Source organism: Psittacula echo, assembly GCF_963264785.1.
Source record: "Psittacula echo genome assembly, chromosome: 5".
In the NCBI taxonomy this organism is placed as follows: Eukaryota; Metazoa; Chordata; class Aves; order Psittaciformes; family Psittacidae; genus Psittacula; species Psittacula echo.
In genome coordinates, this window is record NC_137739.1 from 24,903,777 (window position 1) to 24,930,237 (window position 26,461).

General features: G+C 38.3%; 1 protein-coding gene across 4 annotated transcripts in view; it reads left to right on the top strand.

Annotated features, from left to right (window-relative positions):
- METTL15 (methyltransferase 15, mitochondrial 12S rRNA N4-cytidine) overlaps positions 1-26,461 on the top strand; it is a 102,498-nt gene that overhangs the window by 41,686 nt on the left and 34,351 nt on the right. For 3 of the 4 annotated variants that reach the window (XM_080618050.1, XM_080618049.1, XM_080618052.1), the window contains exon 3: positions 6,309-6,448. In XM_080618050.1, the coding sequence (XP_080474176.1) occupies positions 6,309-6,448 (140 nt within the window). The remainder of the gene's footprint in view (positions 1-6,308; positions 6,449-26,461) is intronic. The other variant, XM_080618051.1, reaches the window with a different exon arrangement.

Sequence of the window (26,461 nt, forward strand, 5' to 3'; positions counted from 1 at the left end):
TTCTGTTGTGAATAACAAGGAAATTCAGACAAGTTTAAAGAGCATGAATCATCATAGAAACACCAGGAGAATGAAGAAGCAAAAACCATCTTGCAATGTGTTGATTATTTTGTTTATGATACTACTTTTTTGCTCCTGGGATTTTTTTTTCCACCAAGCGATGGAATAGATAGAAATAAAAGTACTTTGATACCTACCAACAGTGCCTGGTGATGCAGTGAGAAATGAAATATTGTTAGTCTTAACAAACATCTCTGTTCAAAATACAAGCGTACTAGTAGTTTGACCTCTGCATTTACAAGAAAACACTAGCACATATTTCAAATATAGAAACTACATTATTGTGACAAATACTGGCTTGTCATCCCACTAAGAAAGATCAGTGAGAGCAAAGAGAGAAGTGCCATGACCTAGTCATGATTGGCTTGGAATACGCTTGTGGATGGTGGCTTTAGTAACATCAAAATATGCTATTGCTCTAATTCCATAGCCATTTATTTTTATGAACTTATTGTTAGAATACCCAGTATAACAGTAGGCCAAGAAGGATTGTTATTTTGATGTTTGATGCCTCAATTGCATGAGTCTTTCTCTGTATTATTTTTCTTTCTTCATCAGTAGATACAAGGCATTTTCTGTTCTTCTAATGAGTTGAAAAGGTAGAAGGCATAGTTTGGGTGCTGGATAGTTGTTCTTCCCTTTTTCTTTATAAAGTTTGTTTCAAATAAACAGGCATTCTGGTGATATTTTTTTTCAAGCCTGTAAAAAAGTGCAGAGAGTACCATTTACTTTCAAAGCAAATATATTATGCTAGCACTGAAAAGATGCTGATTTAATAATTGTTATTCTCTCTAGCTCCTGACTTTTATTCTGGAAGACTGAACGTGGAGGGTGAGGGGCTGTTGGGACAAGTTGTGTTCTCTGCCGTGGCAGCAGGGTTTTTGGATATATTTCTTTTCTTTAACTCCCACAGGAAAGTTATGTGATTCTAGTTTATCATTTGTGAAGCTCAGTTTTGGGTGGGAAGCCCTCCATTGGGGATGTAACACTTAAAATAGTATTCATGTATAATATTGGTAAGGTACTGTCCCAAGTTTGTAGTTTTTCAAAGCTAATTTTTCTTCTGCTTGTATTGTAAACTTTACATTCACATTGTTTTCTATTCCAGGATCAGCATGACTCTTGGCTTGCTCTTTTGCAAGTCAGGGAGTATCTCCTAATAGCTGAAAGAGGTGACTGGGTAGGATTCTCCCTTAATTTGGGTTACTACCGAGTAACATTTTCCTCTTAAAAGTAAATTTGAACAATTTTTGGTACATATATTGCAAATTACAAGGTGAGTTGCTTCTATATTGTATAGAGATCATGCATTGTAATATATGTAGTACCAGTTTTTCTTTCCATGGCTGCTTGCTGTTCTGTTTGACTGGCATGATAGCTGTCTTCATTGCATTCTAAGTGATTTCCTCATGGTGTGTTTGATGGGTCTGACGGACATTTAATTTGTGAAGAGAATACTCCAACAAATGTGCTCTGAAGGGTACTGCAAAATGTTGTGCTCAGTACATTATCCTGCTATACTTGAATGATTGCCACTTAAAGATTTCTTTATGCAAGAAGTGAAAAACACCAACAATGTGATTCAAGAGCATCCGAGGGGAATTAACTGTACAGTTGTCCATTCTGTGAGTGTGTGTTAAGTATTTGGAGGAAGTGAGAAATGGGGCTGGAGGAAGGAACTGCATTTTCCCAGGAAGATTGATTTGGGGTTGATAAGTTTTGGTGGGTTTTTTGGTGGTTTTTTTTTTTTTTTTTCCTTAGCGAATTTGGGATTAAGGTGTTTCAGGTGATCGCACTTGCTGAAGGCCAAGAGGATGGTCATTAACAATATCCTTTGGGGGTTTTTAATAGAAGAAGTGGAGGTTGAAGAAAAAATAATGCAGTCCGAGGTAGTTTTTAGGGCATAACAGGCTCTTGGTTTTTAGAAGGAATTAATGTTGTCTGTTGGAAAGAGCCATGGGGAATGCTTTATGTGTATTAGATAATCACAGCATAATGATCTTTAATAATTGAATTAATAATCACATAATAATGATCTTTGGGTGTTGTATAAGCATGCAGAAGCTGAGACAAAGTTTGTCTAGACCAAAAGGTAAACAGAAGTCTGTCTTTCCACCATATGGGCTATGGTGGAAAAGACCTGTGATAGAAGACTGTTTTGCATGCTCCTTCATGTACTATATTCCAACTCAGTATGTCTTGAATATTGAGATTTCTGTACAGTTTGTCACAGAGCTGTTTGAGGCTATGTCAGGGTTGCAAGAGAAAGAAAAAAATGTTTAGTGACAGATCAGCTGACCACCATCAAGTGCTTGAAAGAATTAAGGTTAGTAGCAGAAACTAAAGTTGCACATTAAAGGATCATATCACTTTAAGAACATGGCAAAGTTCTTGTATTTAATAAAGAAAGCAAGCAGAGACTAGAAATTACTGGCACTAATGACAAAACTGGTGATTTACATGTTTTTAAAGTAAGTCTCCTTTAGTTTCAATTTGCATCATGTTTGAGTTACAATTTTGTATAAGTTCTGCAATCTCTTTTTGCTACATAGTGAAGGAAAAATAATTGCAAAGGCTACCAGGTATGGTGGAGTAACCTTTTTAGCTGTGGAACATAATCACAGGTAGAATTACAAATTACTTAAGTCATAGTAAAATGAAGTACCTAAAAGGTATTTATTAGGCAGTAGCTTGTCAGTGAAAAGTCTCGTACACAAAAATGAGGAAGATGAACTTTTTGTATCTCGATCTTAGAGCTAGTTGTAAAATGAAGACTATAAAGTTTTTGTTTGTTTCTGTTTGTATGTCATGAAGGAGCGAAATGGTTTCTAAAACGCACAGTCACAAACTGATTAGAAAATTCTCAAGGGGAACTCTGATGGGGCTATCGTAACTTAACTATGGAATGGTGAGTCACTGCAGGAGGAATTCATGTAATAATCTTTTCCGGTATTTATAGGACCAGGAGGATAAAATGTCATTTAATTTTATTTGATTAAAAACTACTAGACAAAAGAGAAGAAGGAAGAAAAACTGAAACATCTTTTATTTAAGGCATGAAAGATGAATGGAATGTATAAAAACCATATTACGAAGCAGTATAGTAAAGTGGGTTATTGAAAATGTGATCAATGCTCCAAAATGGTTGTTAATAATAAAATTATTTGACAACTTAAGGTGATTTTGTTTATTTATTTAGGTTCTAGGTGCAAAGTGTTGCTTTTGAGTGGAACAGGTAAATTGTGAGGCATCTGTATGAGTGCTTGCTTGCTAGTTCAGGCATGTGTATCTGTGCAGTTCAGAGATTTTCCATGGAAGGGCTACCTTACAGAAATATATCAAAATATACTTAATGTAGCCTTAATTAGGTTTTCTAGGAGGCCAAAACCGCTTCGGCCTATTCTGTTAATGCTGGTGATGCAGTATTTGTTCCAGTGCTGTGTATTCACTCCTGCAGTCACTTTTGCTCAAATCAGAGCTGTATCCTCTTTTGTGTAATGCTCCCAGTTTAAAGATCAACGTTACAATTTTCTGCTGTTGCTTAAAGGTTTGGTTGGTTTGTATTGGTTCTTCCAGAAAGGACAGTATAATTTGGTGAGCATGTGTTTATTCAAAGTGAATGCTTGCATGAATTCTTAACTGAAACTTTTTGATGCTGTCGCAATATTGAGAGCTTGTCGCTATATCATGGTAAAATGAGCTTTGTCCTTTCTATTCGTCTTTCTACTAGCACTTATTGCACTACTAGCATTTATTTTTATTTATAAGATCTGCTGTATGGTTCATTAATATTCATTATGTATAAGGGGTTTACCAAGCTTAAAATTTATCAAGGTTGAAATTAGTGAAAGCAGAGGCAGATAGGTGTGTGTGAGGACAGGTGAGACAACCAAACCCAACGCAGAAGATGTTACTCCTGTCGATTAAACTCACTTTTTGCAAGAGGAATTATGATGTAATTTTGGTTTTGATTGTTTTATGTTGTTGCAGAATAAGTGCAGTCCTAATTGACACTTGAGACTGGTGTGACCACATTTCCAAATGGATTAATCCTAAGCAAGAAACAAAAAGGTGGTTTTAATTTTCTACTGTTGTTTCACATTTTCCTGAAGGGTTTTATCTACAGAAATGGCAGATGAAAGTGAAATGTCTGTTTATTGCTCATGTACCTTACTTCGGGTAAGGATTAAGTGGAAATAACTTGAGCGGAAGTCAATGAATATGAGACATTTTTTTGGAAATTTTAATAGTAATTTAAGAGGATTTGCATGTTTTGTAGATTTCATGTTAAGTTTTGCTAGATTCAGAGTTAACAATTACACTTTTATGTTAGTAATTTTCATTTAGGAGAGAGAACACAAATTTTTCTAATTAGTTTAATAGCCCACTTAATAGCTAGTACTGGTTTTTTACAAGGTTAGCAGAAGTAACAGTACAGTGCAAAAAAAACCCATACTGAATGGAGCCTCTGGCATGAGAGGAGGTTTTCTGAATCTGACCAACAGCGATAATGTCAGAGCTTATAGGCAAAGTATGTTATCAGTACTTGGAATTTTTAATGTATGTAAGTATTTTCAGAACCTAGTTAAATTCTTGTGGTTAGTTGTCTTTTAAAAAATACCCATACTTTTTTGACTGTTTCAGTTTTGTGCTTATAAATTGGTTTCAGTGAATATACTTTGGGTTTATGGCAGAAGATAAATCGGAATCCTTAATTAAATAGTGGGAGCATTTATATAATATGAATATCATGATACTCTGTAGTAGAATTTTGTCTTCTGCTTAAAAAAATAATCTGTGTCATTCTGTATTTCTTTGTATGAGTGGTGCAATTTAATATTGGATGATGAGCCAACTCAGGTTTTTTTCTTTGTGAAATATTATAGGAAAGTTCTGCTTTTAGAGCATAGGTGTAGGAAACATGAAGGTATAGAACAAAGAAATTAAATCGTGACAACCTAAATATTTGAAAGGATCATAACTTGCACTCATAACCACATTAGAGTTGTATTATTATTCTTCTCATAAATATTCAGGTTTTTTTATGATAGGATTTCCATTAAAAAGCCTTTATTTATGTTCTCTAAAAACTGTTTCTTGAAAAATGTTTGTGTCTGTCTTCATTGCCTTTGAATTTCTTTTTTATCCAAAGGGATTTTGTGGTTGAGTATTAATTTTTTCAAGAGATAAGTAGCAAAATTTCCCTTAAAAGGTGCTTTAGGTCTGTAGGTGCTTAACTTAGGGTGTGTAGACTTTGTCAGTAAGTTTAGTTCACATTAATTTCTATATCTAATATGATTGCACTTGTTAAGTGGTCTTCAAAAACTGTTTCACACACAAAAAGTAATTTGAGGATTTAGAAAAAGCCCAACCAGAAATATGTACTGAAGGGTTTGGAGAATTTTGTTGTTCCAGTTTAGCTTGCGTGGAGTCTGCTGTTTCCCCTAATCAAGGGAGGTCAGTTAAATGAGCCGAGAGAAAAGATTTATGGCTATTCAGAGATGCAGAAACTAGAGAAAATGCTGTTTAGTCACATTTCTACTTTGGTTTTAAATGCAGTTATAAAACAATAAAATTCTGTCGCTTTCTATACTTCAGTATGTTTTCCCTATGGTATAGAATTATAGATACTTTTTTACTAATTTGAAAGGAAATATTTTATAAGTGGAACTGCAGTCACGCAACCTTTTCATTGCTAAGTGAAGAGCCAGTTATTTCTGTTAACAATATAGTTCTTGCCTTTTAAGCTGTTGAGTGTTTGTGCTTAACAAATACTTAACAAAGGCCAAAGGAGAAAGGTGCACGGGACAGCTTCTACAAACAGTCCTGCAATTTTGCAGGTAAAGACTTAAACCAGCATTAAGTTCTACCTAATTTTCTTGTTTCTCCTGTTTATGGAGTCAAACTGCTTTGGTTCAAAGGGGATTACTGTTTCCCGGGTCATTGTTTCTTAGGAAAGTTTCAGGAGCAAAGCCTCTTGGTCATATAGACTCTGACCACAGAAACCCTTAGAATGAGCCTATGGAAAGCACGTAGCCAGGAGAGTAGCGTTCACCTTTCCAGAGTTTTTATCTCAGCTTCCCTTCTGCTTCTCCTTTCCTCCTGTTGAGACTTCCTGCACTGTGACTATATTGAATGGTGTCTTTTCCTTCATGTGAGGAAATCAGCAAAAGAAGCTTTAAATCAACAAACATTTTTTATTATTATTATTGTGGTTGAAAGGTAAAGGTGTTGTCTCTTTCGTTCAGCAGCATTTCCTTGACATGACGTTTGGAGCCGGTGGTCACACTACAGCTCTTCTAGAGAAAGCAAGCAACATCACGATTTATGCACTGGACAGGGACCCCACAGCATATAACATAGCTCAGCAGCTTTCAGAATCGTACCCGTAAGTTGTCTTCTCCTGTCTCATATACGGTCAAGATAAGATTGATACTGTGGTATTATATCCACAATTGAATGTATCTTTACAGTTTTGATAAATAGTTTTTAATGGCTTATTGTAGAATAGTACTGTATGCTGTATATACCCCATTAAATAGGACATCCAGTTCATTTTAGGAATATCTGCATGCAAGTTCTTCTGAGATTTTTGGAGTTAAATGCATTTTTTTCTGTAAACGGTTAATTTTGAGTATGTGCAAAGTGGCCAATTTCATATTTAACAATTGTTTTAAGAAAGTCTCATGTGTTCTGTTTGCTTTGAGATTAATCTGATGACAGGATTGCACAAAACATACACTTTGTGGTAAATATTGCATCAAAAAGGATGAAATAATATACTTTTAAATAATAAGGTTATTTAAATATTGCTTATGAATATTTTCTTTGAAACAAATTTTAATTCAGTATTAGGCTTTCTATTTTGCCACTGGCTTTAGAAACTACTAAACATTTGAATAAGCTACTGTTTTTGTGTAAAGCTCATGCTTCAACTTTCTTTTAAAATAGAGTGCTGAATTTGCTAAATGAACAATTGCTAAATGCAAATTTTTAGTTTTCTCTAGTCATACAAGTTCCTTTATTCAAGAAACAGCCCAGTCAGAGAGCATTCATGCAGAAGTGTGCAGTCTGTAAAATGGACTGTGAACTTTCAGAAACTGCTGCTGTTCAAATTTGACCAGGAAGTAGAAATACATAGATACAAAATTAAATAATATGAAATAATACTTAAAGAAATTTAAACTGTCAGGTTGAAAACATTGCCCAGAAAAACATTGTTGCCCGGAGAAGCTGTGGCTGCTTCATCCCTGGCAGTGTTCAAGGCCAGGTTGAACGGTGCTTGGAGCAGCCTGGTCTAGTGGAAGGTATTGGAACTGGATGAGCTTTAAGGTCGCTTCCAACCCAAACCAGTCTCTGATTCTATGATTATTTATTTCAAAGAGCTTTTACATGAGGAAAAACAAATCTTTCCAGTAAGAAGAAAACTGGTAGAGGTGGATAGAGAAACACCTGGTTCTTTAATCATTTTTTTTTCCCCACATAAAAAGAAATTCTGTGACAGCAATACTGTTCAAGCAATGCAGAAGGTAAAGTGTGCATCCGCTTCTTCCAGTGCCAATGTCGGAGGCCCAGTGGGAAAAATGTAAGCATGTGAGAAGAAATCAGAGCTCAGTTTCTAGTTATCCTACTCAGTAAGACCACTTATAAATGTCTTTCTCAAAATTTTCAGTTCTCTGTGGGCTGAATTGACATAAGTGTATACTTATAAATTTTTGGAATTCCAATCTCAACTGTTATTTCTCCAGAGAATTATCTTGTTGAGAGCATAATTGTCAAGGAAAGTCCATTTTCTTTTAAACTAAGCCTGCAAACACACTCCACTCGATGTCATGGGAGTTGTAGAGTGTTCTGTTCTTGTGTCATAGCAAAAAAAAACCCCAAAAAACCCCAAAACAACCCAAACCAAAAAACTGTAGTTCAAATTGAAGCTAATCTTATACCTAATGGAAGTTTTCAGAACCATTCGCACAATGTAAGACAATGAAGAGTCCTCTAATTCAACGTATGTTTATCTGTAAAGTATCCTATGCACACCTGGGTGTTAAGCAAGTTTGTTTTCTAAATAGATGAAGAGATTTTACAGGTTTGATGCTGTTCTGCATTGATTGCCATTGTTGATTCTCTGCTTGCGTATGTTTGGGAAAAGATGAGCTTTAATCAATAGAGTATTGCAGTGGATGTAAGTTACTATGGCTTTATAAACAAAGGAGGTCTCCTAGTTCCTCTTTTGGTTGTAAAATCATATAAACTTGGTTACTTGGACTGCAGACTTCGTGTTATCTGCCTCTACAGTCACAAGTTATCATTAGAATGAAGCAAATTATTAGATAACATAGTGTTGTTAGTGAAAAGTCTTCATCACTGAAAGATGAATCCATATCACTTGAGTACTACTGTAAGATAAAGAATAGTCTTACTTGTTGTGGTGGTTCCCCTCATCTCCCAACTTTCCTATTGAAAAGAACAGGTGGACCTTTTTTTCAGAAGGAAAATTTACCTTTTTCATAATAGCTTCTGTTGAAAATTAAGGTAAAAGAATGTTCATATATGATATTTGTGCTTGTTATCAATCTGCTTTACCTGGAAAGTCAGTTGTATAAAACATAGTTTAATTAAAAGGGGGAAAGAAAAGGTGTATAATTTATAACTGAACACATGAAGCTGGGATTTGCTTACAAATCAGTTTTAAGCATAAAGGATTTACTTGTTATGAGACATGTAGCTTTCCTAAGTGGATTTTTTTCTTTCAGTATTCATTAGGTCATAAAGATCTAATATTATGGGGTTTATTGTCTATTTTTTGCACTGTGTGAAATAAATCTTTTATCATGATTTTATCAGTTTAATTTAAATTTGTATTGGCATTGAAAGCTCAGGGAATTCATCCAGTTGATATTTTTTATTTTTTTTTTTTTACCTCTTCTGCTTAACATTCCTGTTTTGGAAGAGGTTATTTGACTTGCTGAAGTGCTTCACTTTCTTTGAAGCTGATGGCACAAGAGCTGTTCTGCAGTTGTAACCAGTAAAATCTGGTTCCTGCTATGTCTGAAATTGTGAATGCAGTGGGCAAATTGGAAGTCATACGTAAACTGAATCTTCTGTTCCCATTTTGTTTCTACTTAAAACAGAATATTGTACCCATTTAATTGGGGATCTTAGTAAATTCCAGCATATCAACTTCATGATAGGTTTTGAGTTTTGCAGTAGTATTTGCAGTAGTCCGTCCTACATGAAAAAATTCAAAATATTCAGTGTTAATTGCTATTATTTCTTCTGGTTAGGTAACATTTTTAATAGTAGTAAAATCAAATCGTTCCAACTGTTACTCACTATGAGGCTTCATTTTTTAAGAATCCTGTATCACAATGCACTGAGTTGCAAGATTATTAAAGCTCAAGTTGTAGAAATATGCCCAAAGATATGGTTGGAAGGTGAGATAAGTATGGCTAAATTAGGGAATTTTTCTATATCTAGAACTAATAAATAAAGTCTTCCTCCTTGTGCTTAGCTGAAAGACAGCTGGAGTAATAAGTCACTGAAGGAGAATACTGAGGGAAAATACTTTTGATATTTGTATTTTAAATGTCTCTGCTTCTCGGTAGTGATTTTGTCAGAACTGAAATCCGAAGAGGGCAGAGTTCCAACTGCAAATCTCACATTCATTTAGGCTCTGTTTATTATTTTTTTAAACTATGTAGTGCTGCTTTAATAAGGAGAAAATGGGTCAGAGCTTGTTAGATATTCAGTGTGTGGGTGGGAATCCTTTGACGTGCTTTCTGGGGAAGCCTCTAACTTGGGAATTGCTGCTGAGAATCCAGGAGAACAAGATAAAATTCAGTCAGCAGCAATATATATTACAAGTAAACCTTTTCACGCCCACTGAAAGGGAAAGGTTAGAGAGGTGGCTGAAATCTGGCAATTAACCAATATCACTACAAGCTTTTAAGTATGAGAAACCTATGCAAAGCCTACACAGAGGAGACAGTATATTCTTTGTAATCCTCTGAGCAGAGTAAGAAAGTGAGCCCTAAAAGTAAGGATGAATAGTCTAAAATTTCTCATGTGATTTAACTACCTTTTTATTGTAGTTTTAAAGTGATTTTGAGGTGTGATGGTGCTTGTGGGTTTAGCTTTTAGTGTTGCACTAAGTTTATGAGAAAAGTGAGATAGAACCATCAGCTCTGTGTTGTATGTTATAGGGAAAATAGAATGCATTTTGTCCAGTTCTAGGAGAAACAGAACTACTTTCAGTTGCAGTAAGCTTATTTGAAGTGCTTGTGAATTCTAGCTGCATGACTTATATATGTAGATGCTTTTGTTTCTTTGTTTAAAATGTTCTTTACTGTGTATGTTTCTGGGTGCCGGGTGTCCAGCAAAGCTGCGCTATCACTCTCATCCGCAGTAGGATGGGGGCAGAAGATTCAACGAAAGGCTTGTACATTAAGATAAGGACAGGGAGAGATCAACTCACCAGTTACTGTCATGGGCAAACAAGACTCAAATCTGGGGAATTAGTTTAATTTATTACCAAACTAAATCAGTGTAGAATAGTGAGAAACAAAACCAAATCTTAATCCACCTTCCCCTCACCCCTCCTGTCTCACAGAAGCCCTCATGTTACCAAAACCTTGCCATGCAATACCAGTACTGCTCAGCATCATTCTTAAATAACTGACCATGTTAATTAGCTGAACTAAATGTTACTGGATTGTTTTCTTAATTTTCTTAACAGTCCTATGCTAGTACTCTGAATTGTTACTTCAGTCATATACTCACAGTTACCAATAATACCTCTGCCAAGCAGCTGGGAAAGACCAGTTATTGTTTTTATTAGGGATTTTAGATCAGGGAGCTGCAATGGAGTGACTAACATGTACCTTACATCTGTTCAATACGTGTGCCTGTTCATATGGGCAGAATGCTTTTGTTTGGCTTAAACAGAGCACATTTCATTCGGAAGTAGTCATAGATATATGAACACCTAAGCAGCTTCAAAATGTGGCATAATCTAAGACGAGGTAGACTAAACCAGTACCTCCTTAGAATAGGAGATGGAAGAGAAATGGTGCACAAATCCAAATGTTGCTTTAAAACAGTGTTTAGCTCAGTAATAGAAGTAAGTTTGGGAAGACGTTGCTAGTAGAAAGCCAAAAAAAAGATGACAAATCTGGCTGTTGTGGTTGAGCAGACTGCCAGTCTTCAGGTGTCAACCTGAAACTTGAAAAGATTGGATGCAACAGTTAGTCGAAATATCTTAAGATTTTACCCTTGCTGTTTCAGTAGTGTCTGTTACTCAGCTGAAAGTGTATTTATCTTTGTATCTTTCAGCTATAAAGTCCTGTGCTACTTTTTTATGGGGGGTGGGGAAGTCTGCAGGAAAGCAAGTTCGTGAGTTACCTGGAATAAGGGAGAAACGTTTCTAGAAGTTGTCCTGCAGGCTGTACTAAGCCCACCTTTGACATGGTGGTATTTGACCGTGCCCCTTTGATCAGATTCAGTTTCCAGCATGTTTATTCTTTTCCTCAGAGGTAGATGTGAAAAAGCTCATACACTGCACCTGACAGGGTGGGCATGTGTGTGAAAGTGTGAGTTGCCACCGCATCGTTATGTATGGGAAAGGCTGCACGGGGTCCTAAACTCAGTGCCAATATTGTCCATGCAGTGGGTCTTAAAACTAGTGTTTACTTCCAGTGGCAGGAGTTAATTGTTGTATGCCTGGCAAGCCAGAATACAGCTCTTACTTACATTGCAGTCAGTAAGGGCAGGAAAGATTGCATTTATATTCACTGGAGCATGTTAATATGTGTATTTGGAAGGCTGGAGCAGAGCTTTTTATGCTTAAGGTATAGGATGTTAAGGATTGATTAATTGATGAATGCTGTATCAACATCTCTTATCTCTCCATCACAGGATTCTTTTAGCACTGTATCATAGCAGAATTTTAAGGCTGAATGACAAGGGAAAGCACTCTATCTGCTGAATTTAAATACATAAATTTATCAAATCACTTCAGAGCTCTAACTTTTTCTGCCTCAGTTGCAGCCAAATGCTGTCCTGACCTGACTCTTGCTTAACTAGAGATATGTCTGGCGCATGCATTGAGGTGGGATGGCTACAGACTATTTCCAAGTTTAAATTTCATATACTCTTTGCATAAGAGAAGTCCTTATTTGCATCTTATTTACATATTAAAGGAATAAGGTGTCTTAAGAACATGGCTATGCCTAAATACTGCCTCTGTATATACAATGGCTCTAGTTTCAAGGCGTGTGGTTATGTTCACATTCCCAATAAAGCTTTTATTTAGTAATATAAATATTTGGAGACTGATTAAATACTAATCAGTCTATCAACTCATTCTGTTTACAAGATTCAGTTAGTTGTTTTAATGCTATATATATTTATTTTGGCAAAATGATCTGATAGTTAGAATAATTATTAAAATTATTTTTAATGTCATGTCATAAATCTGGGGTTTTGTCTGTTTTCATACATAACATCTCATGTGCCAGTGCTGGATTTAATGTAATTTCCAGTCAAATGAGTCAAATTTATGTTAGTGGTTTAGGAAAACAAATTGCAGCCATTTTTATTTGAGTGGTCTTGAGAGAACCTGCAGTGTCATATTATTTTATTAGGAAAATGTTAGGTGTTGGTGAATTTGAAGCTCTGAAGGAAGGTTTACAAGCATCAAGTTTAAAACAATGTACTGTTCTACTTCCAGATTTTTTTCTTTACCATTATAGACTCATTTTACATTTCAGTATTATGTGAAAATTAGAGTTTTGTGAATAATTGGTATTTATCAATTTGGATGGGAGTTTTGGCTGAGGCAATTTCTCCCACTATCAAAATCATTCCCATTGGAAGGGATCTTAGGATGTCATCTACTCCAGCCTCATGCTTCAGGCAAGTTCAATAGGAACAGTTTTAGACTGTAGGTAGTAACCTGTTGTGAGTGGGTGGCCTTGAATTTTTCCAAGGCACAGTAGGATTCTAAAATACATTTACTTTCTGATCTTACTGTGCGTAAGTGGTACATTTGTGCAGAGCTGGTCTCTAGCAGGCGGTAGGGAGGATCTGAAGGTGGGCCCTGGTGTCATATACCATGTGATAGTGTTTTGGATTGGTTTATATTGTCCATGGAATTTAAATTGAGACATGTGTCATGTTGTCATTTCCTTCAGACTTTCTGTTGAGTGGATTGTCACGCAAAGCATGCGGAAGTGATTCTGCTTCTCTGAGTTGTTCCTGCTTCCCTCTATTCCTTTTCTTACTTTATGTTTGAGATACTGCTAGATCAGGGCAATCAGTATGATCATCTACACCTGTATCTGACTCAGTCATCTTTAGATAACAGCAACGTAGGCCAAGCAGTTTAATTACTTTCTAGCTTGAGAAACTACACATTTTAGACCGCAGATAGTGATCAAGAAACAAAGAAACATTCTGTTGAATGTCTGTTTTCCTCCATCACAAGTTTTCATCAGTGTTTCTAGGAAAACTGTTGTCGTGGTTTAAGCCCAGGCCGTAAATCAGAGCCACAAAGTCCACTTCCCCCCCCACCTTTCTTCCCTCCGCTTCTGGAGGGACGGGGAGGAGAATCAAAAGAGTGCAACTCCCACAGGTTGAGATAAGAACAGTTTAATAGCTAAGGTACAACACAAATCACTACTGCTACCACTAATAGTAATAATGATAAAGGAAATAACAAGGAAGAGAGTACAACTGCTCACCAACTGGTACCTCGCCCCCACCCCGCAGCGTTCTAGCCCCTCCGGGCCACTCTCAGTTCTATATCCTGGGCATGGTGTGCTGTGGTATGGAATACCTCTTTGGCTAGTTTGGGTCAGGTGTCCTGTCCCCGCTTCCTCCCAGCTTCTCCTCCTCCCTGGCAGAGCATGAGACTCACAAAGTCCTTGGTCAGTCTAAACATCGGTGTTATCAGTTCTGTTCCCAGGCTGAAAGTCAAAAACACAGTGCTGCACCAGCTACTAAGAAGGAGGAAAAATGACTGCTACTGCTGAACCCAGGACAGTATCCACCCCTTATTCCATACCATTCACGTCATGCTCAGATCCCACATTTTCAATATACCATCACTTTCATCTCAGTGCACTCTTATCTTAGTGCACAGACCAATCCCTATAAAGCTGCTGAGTCCATTCGGTCCATGATGGTGGGCTCCATCCTTTGTAACAGTCTTTCAGAGCAGGAGAGGCCCATTGCAAAGTCCACCCCTCGATCATGAGTCCATCTCTATGTTGCATCTCTGCCCTGATGGCCTGAAGTCATTGGCCCATCAGGCTCAATATAATTCACCCTCCCCTGCAGCAGTCTCTGCAACTTGTCATTGGGGACTCCACACAGCTGCCTTCCATCTCCGACGCTTCCAAAGCACTGGAGGGGCCCAGTGGATTAGATACTCGCCCATACTGTCCCACACACCGTGACACTCATGACTGTCCAGCCTTGGGGAAAACCTCTCCGTCCCCCTGTATTGTCTAAACCCAGACAAGACCCAAACCTGACTCTGCTTAACTCTCGGGATCAGACAAAATGGCCATGGCTAAAACACACTCTGTGTGTGTGCCAACATGGTGATCCCCATCACAATCAGCAGGCAGGTTCCAAGGGTACCCAGAGGCCATTCAAAACCTTCAGAACTCTCAAATGATGCTGCTGTACTTGTCACTGGGGCTGGTGTAGCTGCTGTGCTTGCCGGCTCTCTCACCACCAGCTTCTCTTTTTCCGAGTCCAGATCTTCCTCCTCTGCCTTGCTGGAAAGCGCTGCGGGGTCTCCTGCATCCTCCTGGGGCTCGGGCTCACGGGGCTCGGCAGACGGCTGCTGGGGGATGCTCTCGGCCACCGCGGGGCTGGGCTTGGCCGTGGGGCTTGGCTCCTCCGCCGCCTCCTCCCGCTGCTCGGCAGCCGCCTCCTTCCCCTCCTCGGCAGCTGCCTCCTTCCCGGCCTCCGGGCCTGCTCCGCCGCCGCTTGGTCCCCGGGGCCGCTCTCCTGGGCCACTTCGGCCGCCGCCGGCTCCCGGGGCCGCTCCCCCTCAGCTCCCCGCAGCCTCACGAAGATGGAGGCGAGGACGAGGGCCAGGACAGTGAAGAGCAGCGGGACGGCCAGGTACGAGTCCACGGCCACGTCCATCCTGCCCTGCTGCCGGAGCCCGCCCATATTACAAGTCATTACCGTAAAATACAATGAAACAAGAACCTTAGCCCAAGGCCCACACTTGATAAACACTAACACAGCAAATACCGGCTCTAAGTAAGCTACAGCGTACTGAAACTGTGACATCAAAGAGAAACAACTTTGAGAGCCAATAAATCAGCATTGTGCCTTGGTCAGGTCTGTTGTTATCTCAACCCTTCGTGCCCCACGTTGGGCGCCAAAAAGAACTGTCGTGGTTTAAGCCCAGGCCATAAATCAGAGCCACAAAGTCCACTTCCCCCCCACCTTTCTTCCCTCCGCCTCTGGAGGGACAGGGAGGAGAATCAAAAGAATGCAACTCCCACAGGTTGAGATAAGAACAGTTTAATAACTAAGGTATAACACAAATCACTACTGCTACCACTAATAGTAATAATAATGATAAAGGAAATAACAAGGAAGAGAGTACAACTGCTCACCAACCGGTACCTTGCCCCCACCCCGCAGTGATCCAGCCCTTCCGGGGACTCTCCCTTCTACATCCTGGGCATGACGTGCTGTGGTATGGAATACCTCTTTGGCTAGTTTGGGTCAGGTGTCCTGTCCCCGCTTCCTCCCAGCTTCTCCTCCTCCCTGGCAGAGCATGAGACTCACAAAGTCCTTGGTCAGTCTAAACATCGGTGTTATCAGTTCTGTTCCCAGGCTGAAAGTCAAAAACACAGTGCTGCAACAGCTACTAAGAAGGAGGAAAAATGACTGCTACTGCTGAACCCAGGACAACTGTAAAATGCTAACTGGCCTTGCAGAATGAGAGGACCTTTATTTCTTAAGTAGATGAAGAGGAATGAGAAGCTTCTGAAATAATTTAAAACAGACGAAAAACCGCTAGGTGTTAATTGAGGATGTGGAGCCGAATGTGGGTGATTTGACATTTTCAGACATGTCCATAAATATATATATACGTATATATATGTATGTTTTTGTATTTTTTTAATTCATCTGTATCAGTGTGGTATAAGCACAACACTTTAAAGTTTAATGCTTTAGTTCTTAAATGCAGAGTGTTTCTGAGGACAGTTCTGTGAAGCTTAATTTGGGTTGTAGGTCTTTTCTAAAAGGGACAAATGTCATTTTTTAAAGTAAATAATCAGGATGCTGAGATAATTTTTGAACTTACATGATCCAGAGAGGAGACATTGACTTTTCAGACAGTTTTCAATCTTTGTTCTGATGAGAAAGTTTCTTATAGGTGTTCAGGTAACTTGGGTCCTTTTGTATTACTTTTATAACCATTTAGTTACCATTTTCTATCAAACTGATACAGTAGTCCTTTCAATTTTTTGTTTGTTTTATTTTTTCATGACAGTGAAACTCAAGGTTCTGCTTTTTCGGTGAGAGAGAGAAGGGGAAGAGAACATAGATTCTCATCTGAAGTTTTTTGCACTTGGTAGTTAGTTGTCTACTAATCTTTTTGTCCTGTTGTGGAGATGGTATGTCCAAATTCCTCAGCAACAGTTAGTATTTTAGCTTGCTATTTGTCAAGAACTGTATATTTTTGTTCACATATACAACAGGAGGCATTGAGGAGCTCTGCACAAAATGAGAGGACATAAAATGTGTTGAATACTCCTCCTTGTTTCAGACCATGAAGGCAGAAGTTCATTTTATCAGTACATAGGTCATAATTTTTGAGTAGAAGATTCCAGCGTTTCATAGGAGGATGGAGGTGATATAAATGTGTGGTCAAAAAGGTGCTTGTTACTAGGGGAAGGTTAAGACTTGTTGGTATTTAAGCTAAGCATATTGTTTACTAAGTAACTAAAATAGAACCTTAAGCTTTGGATTCTTAATAGTGTCCATTGCTAAGTCCACCCCTCGATCATGAGTCCATCTCTGTGTTGCATCTCTGCCCTGATGGCATGAGGTGTCATTGGCCCACCAGGCTCAAAATAATTCACCTTCCTCTTCAGCAGTTTCTGCAACTTGTCGTTGAGGACTCCACACAGCTGCCTTCCATCTCCGACGCTTCCAAAGCACTGGAAGGGCCCAGTAGACTAAATACTCGCCCATACTTTCCCATACACCCTGCCATTCATGACTGTCCAGCCTTGGGGAAAATCTCATGGTCCTCCTATATCGTTGTCTAACCCTAGACAAGACCCAAACCTGACTCTGATTAACTTTTGAGATCAGACAAAATGGTCGTGGGTAAAACACACTGTATGCATGCCACCATGGTGATCTCCACCCATCATAATCAGCAGGCAGGTCTCAAGGGTACCCAAAGGCCATTCAAAACCTTCAGAACTCTCAAATGACACTGCTGTACTTGTCACTGGGGTTGGTGTAGCTGCTGTGCTTGGAGTTGGAGTAGCTGCATTATCTGTTCTAGTCAGACTTTGAGTAGCTGCTGTACTTGTTGCGAGGGTGTGTGGGAATGTCTCCCTCATAGGCTGACCACCTGAGGAGGGGAAAAAGATGTGTAATTGCTATACACTTCTACTATATACCTCCCAAAGTATAGAGGTGGTGACCACACTGGGAACATAAGCTAGATCAGTTTCATGATCAATGAGTCTATTGTATTACAAGTCATTACCATAAAGTACAATGAAACAAGAACTTTAGCCCAAGGGCCCCAGCTGATAAACACTAAGACAGCAAATACTGGCTGTAAGTAAGGTACAACATGCTGAAACTCTGAGATCAAGAGCAGCAACTTTGAGAGCCAGTAAGTCAGCATTGTGACAAGTGACTATTAATCCAAAACAATAAATGCTTATCACAAATACAATTAGACACACTGTGGCCAGATCTGTTGTTATCGCAACCCTTCATGCCCCACGTTGGGCACCAAAAAGAACTGTTGTGGTTTAAATGCAACCGGTAACTCAGTACCACACAGCCGTTCGCTTACTCCCACCCCCACTCCCTCCTGCTGCTCCCGGAGGGATGGGGAGAAGAATCGAAAGAATGTAACTCCCACTGGTTGAGGTAAGAGCAGTCCGGTAACTAAGGTATAACACAAATCACTGCTGCTACCACCAATAATAATAATGATAAGGGGAATAGCAAGGGGAGCGAACACAGCCACTCACCACCTAACCCTTCCTGGTAACTGCCCCCAGTTTATATAGTGGGCATGACGTGCTGTGGTATGGAATACCTCTTTGGCTAGTTTGGGTCAGGTGTCCTTTCTCTGCTTCCTCCTGACTTCCCCTTCTCCCCGGCAGAGGATGAGACTGGGAAAGTCCTTGGTCAGAGTAAACATTACTGAGCAACAACTAAAAACATCGGTGTTACCAGCGCTGTTCCCAGACTGAAAGTCAAAACTACAGCACTGCACCAGCTACTGAGTAGGAGAAAAATGAGTGCTACTGCTGAACCCAGGACAACTAAGTAACTAAAACAGAACCTTATAGCTTTTGATTCTTAATTTTATTTCTTCATATTTGATAAAAAGGAAAACAGGAAACTAAACGAAAATATGTTAACGCATTTTTATGTCAGTATTGAGCTTTACGCTCAAGTATGAAAGACACAAATGTAAATACAAAAGTTGTTTGGAGTTCAGGTTATTTTTCTGATTGAGTCATTGTACTTCAAATACTTATTCTTATCTTAGATACATTAGGATTATGCATGTGGTTGACATAGACCATAAAAATTAATTACTTGGAGTCTGACTACATAATTCTATTTTTTTTTAATCAAAATAAGGAGCAGGCATGGAAGATGCTATTCTTGGTCTCATCTGTTCCATTGTTTTGTACAGACCCATACCTGATGGACAGGGCATCAAAACTGTGTCTGAAGGAACCTTGAATTCTATTTCTCTGGATATTTTTCAGGTAACAAATGGACTGAAAAGGGAGCTGCTGTAGGCTTTTGATATTAATTTGATGTGCTTTTTAATAGCTGTTTTCTTGAGACAGTAGTTTATTATAAATGCAGATATATTGCAGTTAGAAATATCAATAAAACTAAATTCTACTGAATTTTAAAAACTTTAATATTTTGTAGTCCTTTTCTGTGCAATAGTTTCATGGCTCGAAGACCTTTATATTACCAAGGCTAGAAACAAGAACTCAATCTCATTCTATAATCAGGGGAATTCCTTGTTTTCAAAGGGATGTGTTTCCATTTTAATTCTCATAGTTAATAAGATACTGATCATGGAGGTATAGAAGTGTGCAGAACTAAAAATGTATTGTCCTCTCCTCTCTCTAATCATTACTACAGAAAGAAAAGTCAATATTTGGGTGCCAGTCTGGAAGCTTCTCAGTGAGTCAGTGTAGCAAGACTATTAGAACTAGCCTAATATGTAATAAAGTTATGGCATACAAACATGCATTTATCCCTTTATTCTGCAGCCACATAAGTAGTGTTCACACTTTACTACTGAACTTTACTCAAGATTTCATCTCAAAATTACATTTCCCCTGGGAAATCTGGCAGAGTTTTCGATCTGGAAGAAAGCTCTTCTCTCTTGTTAGGGTTCCAGGTACAGGTCCCACATTGATCCATTGTACAGATAGCCTTCGAATCCAGCTTTTTGCCCATACATTCAGTTTGTACCTTTCATGTTGGTTACCAGAGTAATAAAGGAGAAAAAAACCAACCCAAAGCTGCATTAAAATCAAATTAAATCTACTGTTTACCTGTTAGCCACAGAGTCAGTCAGTCTTAGAAAGGAACTAGGTTGGTCAGGAGTGTTTTGCCTTCAGTACATCTGTGTTGGCTTTTCTCTTGCTGTTCATGTGCTGGGTAGTAGTTTCCACGAGGACTTACTGTATGATTTCCACACTGATTAAGGTGAGCTCTCCCATCCTGTGGTTCTCTGGGCAATCCTTCCTGACAGATTTTTGAAGCTATCATGGCACTGACCTTTCTCCAGTCATCAGCTACCTGCTCACCATGATGCCATTAAAGCTGATGGGAGTGGCTTCATGATAGCATTAGGTAGCTCTCTTGACACTTGTGGCTGTATCATCTGATGTCTTAGCTTGTACATGTCCAGCTGCTGTATGTGAACATCTTGCTCAGTTCCCCTATACTGTGGTTTTAGCATGTTTCCCCCTAGTCTTTGATAGTGGGCACTTAAGAGCAGATTTTGTCCAGTAAATACTCAGGCAAAGTCTTTTACTAACTCAGCCTTTTCAGTGAAATTTATTCCTAGGTATAATCTGTGCCATTCTCCAGTCTGCCATGTCTTCATGACATATGCCTTCCCAGTTTTAGTTCCTTTGTGTGTCAGGAGAGCCTCTCAAGGCCTCCTGTTTACCCATTGCCTAAAAAGGCTGAGGTCTTCCTGAATCCTGGACTTCTCATCTGCTGCGTGTCGTGTTCACTTACCAGCAGGATCATCAGCAATTTTGCCTGAAGTCTTAGCCTGCAGAATCACACAGTCACAAAATGGTTTGGTTTGGAAGGGACTCTAAAGCTTATCTAGGTCCAACCCCCTGCCATGGGCAGGGACACCTTCCACTAGACCAGGTTGCTCCAAGCCCCATCCAACCTGGGCTTGAATGCTGCCAGGGATGGCACTGTCTAGCCTAGGATCTAGGGTGTCAATGTTAAAAAGATTTATTCCTTCCATGAAGAGCAAGCTGTTAATGCACTATTTACTGTCATTCCTCCAAAACCTGTTTGAGATCGTCTCAGGCCGTCAAATATTGTTGGGATGCTTTCTTTTGATAACCAAAAGGTTTTTACCAATTCCATATCTTTGTTAGTATGGGTATTGTGTAGTTTACTACAATTATTCCCCTTGGCGCTGTATAAAACTGGCCTAGAACCTTCTTCCTTCATAGCCGTACAGTCTTTGTCCAGTTTTCATGTGCTTCCATATTTGTTGTAGTCTTTCCTTTTTTTTTTTTTTTTTTTTTTTCCTTACAGGAAAGTTTAGTGATTCCCAGAAAGCAGTAAAATGTGAGAATGGAGATCGTATGATACTAAAAATCTGGAAGGCCATTTCTGCTAAATTTCATGAAGAGTTCAATTCCATTTTCTATTTATATAATAAATGTGGTTTCTAATACTCTTAGTACTGAAAAGTTTAAATTGCCTTTGACAAATACGAATTGTCATTTATATTTTTACCTTTAAAAGCCATTGCAGAGGATAAACACTATGCATAACACATCATAACACAGCAGTTACTGAAAAGATCTCTTAAGATTAGGTTACCTCAGCAGTGTCATTGACAACTTCGCTGAGACTCAGCAGAGAGCGTTATACTTGTCAGAGGTGGAGCTGCACTCAGCTGCATTCTTCTAGTTCTTCGAAAACTATCAGCTGTATTGTGATCTTAAATGCCAGCAAATCCTCAAATCATTATGACTGACTTATTTTTTCATACAGCAAATTCAGAGGGGTGTTTGGGGTTTTGGGTGAAATTTTTTTAGGTTCCTATGTACAAATAAAATTGCAAGTGAATGACTGCTTGGTTCTTTGTTTCTTTAATACCTATGGTAAAATTAGGAGAAAAAGAATTGTGATTCAAGATTCAGTGCTTCTTATTAAGCGTTGCTGTATTCAGAAGTGAAGCCCCTCTCTCAAGCAGCATGTGATCTTCAAAGGTTTTCTGTGCCAGATAAGAGAGGGACTAGATATTTGCACTTGATTTTAGAATTGCATGACTGAGAGAAAAAAGTGAAGTATATCTTGATCGGTTTAGGTCATATCCTAAGTCAACAGGAAGGCAGTTCTTGTGGTGTTTTCTTCATTTTTTGATGACAAAAAAAAACTTTTGTAAGATAATTTGTTTCTTCTTTCCTGCTGCAATACTCAATCCAGTCACTACCTGTTATAGGTTTAACACATCTCTAAAGTGCTTTAGTCAAACTCTTTGTTCTAAGCTTGAATCACAATCTCAATAGAGCTATATATGAAAAAAAATGCACCCTTTAACTAGAACCAGAATGTTCTCAGTGCTTTGGCTTTCTGACGTCTTTCTGTCCCATAATCAACTTTAAGAGGTACTGCAGGTGGCTTGGAGGTAGAGTGAGTTAACGATTAATAAGGATTTACGCAGCTTATTGCGTCACTTTTTATTTCCAAGTCATTTGCTAACAAGTCACCTAAGGGCTTAAAATCGACCAGGACAATAAACAGCAGGAGCCTGTGGTGCAATTGATGCTGATGAACAAAGAAAATAAATTATAGAAGTCAAAATAAGTATTATTTTATTAGTTGCACTTGATACTATAGCAATTTGGTTTATTGTTAGGAATACAAAGAACCAATTCAAATGATATTTTTTTCTGTTGTAATTGTATGTAAAACCTAAATTTTATTCTTTAAAGGAGTGATTATTAAATTTATCACATGTTGCTGTATGGCTTTTTCTCAAGTACATTCACTCAAGTGGATATCAGTCTTAATACATGTGTATTTTTCTGTTATTCTTAAGTCTCTTTGGAGGTTGTCATTGCAGCAGAAAGTTATATCTTCAAATATTACAGAACTAGAAAAGCAGCAAAACCAGTTCTGAGTTCACTTCCCTGCTTCTCCAGGTTCTTAACAAGCTTTAAGTCTTTTCTGCTGAAAGTTTAGACTTAGTGTACGTAACTTGTAAGTCCATCACCAGCCTTTAACAAGGGTGGGATTTCATGTATGTGAGCTTTCATCCACAGTACTGCAAGCATTTCCTTAGTTTTGGGAGATAAATGTAACAATATGTATGTATTAATATTCTTGAACTAAACATTGGAGAATCTGTGGGTCAAAATGACAGCTACTGTTATCCCTAAACTAACCTGAAGTTAGTGTGATTTCTTCACATTTTTTCCTGTTTAATTTTAAAGGACTTTGAAGATTGTACATTTACTGCAATACTGTATGATTTGAATGTTGAAACAGTAGGCATTTTGGTTTTATTTTTAGTTAAGGAAGGAACAAAGCTGAAACTACAGCAGTTAAATGTCCTCTGATTGCAGTCATTGTTTTTTCTGAAATTGTTCTTGTGTCTCAAACAGAAAGTAAATAAATTGTTAATGTGACATGTTATGCAGTTTACTAAACAAATTAGAAATGTCTATTAAAGTTTACATGCTACGGTTAGGAGCTAAGAATATGCGGTTTATATAATGATGTCACACCATCTTCTGAATGATCATTATGATACATGATGTGATTGGTAAAAATACATTTAAATACTATTTTCAATATGTTTAATAATTTTTATGAATGTGTAGCAAAATAAAGCTATGTTCTCCTAGTGTTATGCAAAATGCTGCTAGAAGTAAAAAGGGTTTCTCTTGGCCGTATGAGCTCTCCCTGTTTCTGTTTGAGAGAAGTCAACAGTGGTTTTGGTCATATGGTTTGTTCTAGCCTTTTCTTATGCTATGGCTCGTAATTATGGAACGAATGCTTTCCAACAGTTGGCTCTAGCAGCTTTCATTGTTGCGTTGTTTTTATCTCTCAGAGATCAACTTGTGTAGTCAAATGCTCTTGCGCTTCATGTTTATTGGAGGTTAGGAAAGGAGTATTAAAATGTGGGCTGCTTATTGTGTATTTATATGATTTTAGTGAACCTGAATGAATTTACACTATGACCAGGAACTGATCTTCAGCACAAACAGAATCATACCTTTTTTTAGGCTGTTTTGCCAAAGAAAAATATTGTTATCTAGCATGGCTTTTGTTCAAGAGTCTGAAGTTCAACAAATCAAGAGCATCTTCCTTATTTTCCTGTTGCTTGCTAAGAAAGCATTCTATCCACAAACCCAGTGCTCAAATTAGCAGACTTGAATCAGACTTTCAGAGCTTGAGGGCCTTGACATGCCTGGGGAGTGTGTGTTGCTTTGACAGTAACCACAAGACACCAAAGGTTGCCACTGAGAGGTGGAACAACTAGAGTGCTTCACCTGTAGCAGAAAAATACCCCTTAGAAAATGAGGGTATAATCAAGATTTCCAACAATGAAAGCAATTACAGGAGAAACGCAGGATGTGGAAAACTGATGCATTTTATATTAAGCTTACTAATCAAGATCTTCCTTCATTGCCTGAGTACTTACCTCTGTCTTTTAAATTTGGCTACTTCATTCCTTCACCTGAATCTGAATTAACCTTTCTCAGTTTTCTTTAAACTTGATCTTTCAGTTTGTTGCTCCAAGTTTTCTGTCCTTTTTGTATAAGCCGTGAAAACAGTGCAGGGAGAGAAGGCGCTACTGAATCTCCATTTCTTCACCAAGTTCTGATCTGATCTCTCCTCTAGTTCACATTATGAGAAATTGCTCATTATTCTTTGTGCCTGGGTACTGGCTTTAAGCGGTAAAGCAGAAAAAAGTAACTGTTTTTCCTAAAGTTTCTTGATTTTAAGAACACTTTGCTTGCTGTAGACACTGTCTTCATTCTCCCTCGCCCCCGTTAAAGTCTTCTGCAGATGCAGTGCTAAAACTATAAATTACCTTATAACCATTTAAATAAGATTATAATGATATTTTTTGCTCAGAGCATCACATAAAGATCAACCGAAATAAAAACTGAAGCATCGAAACATGGCATAGGGTGCCTAGACAGCCAAAGATTGGCTTGGATGGTTAATTTTAGAAGCAATCTTATAAAACTTTTCATATTATCTTTTTACACCTCATCTCCTTAAATCTGTTTCCTCCCTGTTGAGGAAGCAAGAGATCAGTGAAATTACCCTTTAGATTTGGTACTGTCTTGCCTGTATCCTACTTATAATTGAGTCAGACCTCTTTCTCCCTTTCTTTGTATAGCATTAGAAGTCGTTAAAAGGCAAAAAGGATCTATTTTTTATTTTTTTTTCCCCTTATTATGACCTTGAAAAAAAAGTTCACTTAAGTAAGCTGCTGATATCAAGCATATAAGCTTCCAGGGGGTACTGATGGTCATCATCTGTCCTGATGCATTAGATATATTGCTATCTTCATATATTGTCAGAGCTCTGATTTTTGTGAGTATACAACTGTGGTTTTTCTTATTCTATTGTGAAAGTTGGGACTCCAAAATACATCTGACGATTTGTACATACCCATTCTGTTTCCCTTGCAAGGTTAGAATACATTGATAATTAAATGTCTGCATTAATAGAGAGAATGGGTTGGTGTATGTCATGGTTACGCCCAGGCTGTAAATTAGAACCACGCAGTCTACTTCCCCCTCCCACCTTTCTTCCCCCCGCTTCTGGAGGGACGGGAAGGAGAATCGAAAGAATGCAACTCCCACGGGTTGAGATAAGAACAGTTTAATAACTAAGGTATAACACAAATCACTACTGCTACCACCAATACAAATAATGATAAAGGAAATAACAAGGGAAGAGAATACAACACCTCACCACCCGCTGACTGATACCTCGACCCCCACTCCGCAGCGTTCCAGCCCTTCCGGGTGACTCTCCGTTACATCCTCGGGCATGACGTGCTGTGGTATGGAATACCTCTTTGGCTAGTTTGGGTCAGGTGTCCTGTCGCTGCTTCCTCCCGGCTTCCCCTCCTCCCTGGCAGAGCATGAGACTCACAAAGTCCTTGGTCAGTCTAAACATTGGTGTTATCAGCCCTGTTCCCAGGCCGAAAGTCAAAAACACAGTGCTGCAACAGCTACTAAGAAGGAGAAAAAATGACTGCTACTGCTGAACCCAGGACAGTGTATCAAAAACTTGGTCAGTCTTTTGTTTAAAGGGTATTTTCTTTTGCCTAAAAAAAAAAAAAATTGGATCCAAGAAGAGAGTTCTTGATGGAGGATGTACTTCATAAGATATAAGGATTTTTGTCTTAAAGATAATGTGATAAAATAGCATAGTGAAGTATCTGTGGCTTATTAAAAAGGCTTTTTTGTTTATATATATAGTTTTTTTCCTTATTTAGGGAAAATTCGCTTAGATATAAAATAATAATAAAAAATCCTAATAATTGTAAGGATTGACAAAAGTAAAGAACTTCAAAAGCAAAATGAAGGTCTCAGAACTGAGAGATAGCATTTTTTGTTTGATTGGCACCTATGATGTTCACGTAAATTTTGAGTGCCATTAAATAGAAAGGAAACTCCAGGAGGAAAGCCTCCCATCTATACAAATGTTACTATAGTTGCTAATTGTATTTAAAAGAGGTTATATATGTGGGACAACCCATTCTCCTAAGTGAAAGAACTCTCATGGTTGTGGTAGAAGGCTAAGCATGTATCATGTGGAAAAGTTGAAACAGTCTTCAGATTGTAGGCAGAATTTAGTCACCACCTGCAGACAGCACTGGGAAGATTTTCTTATT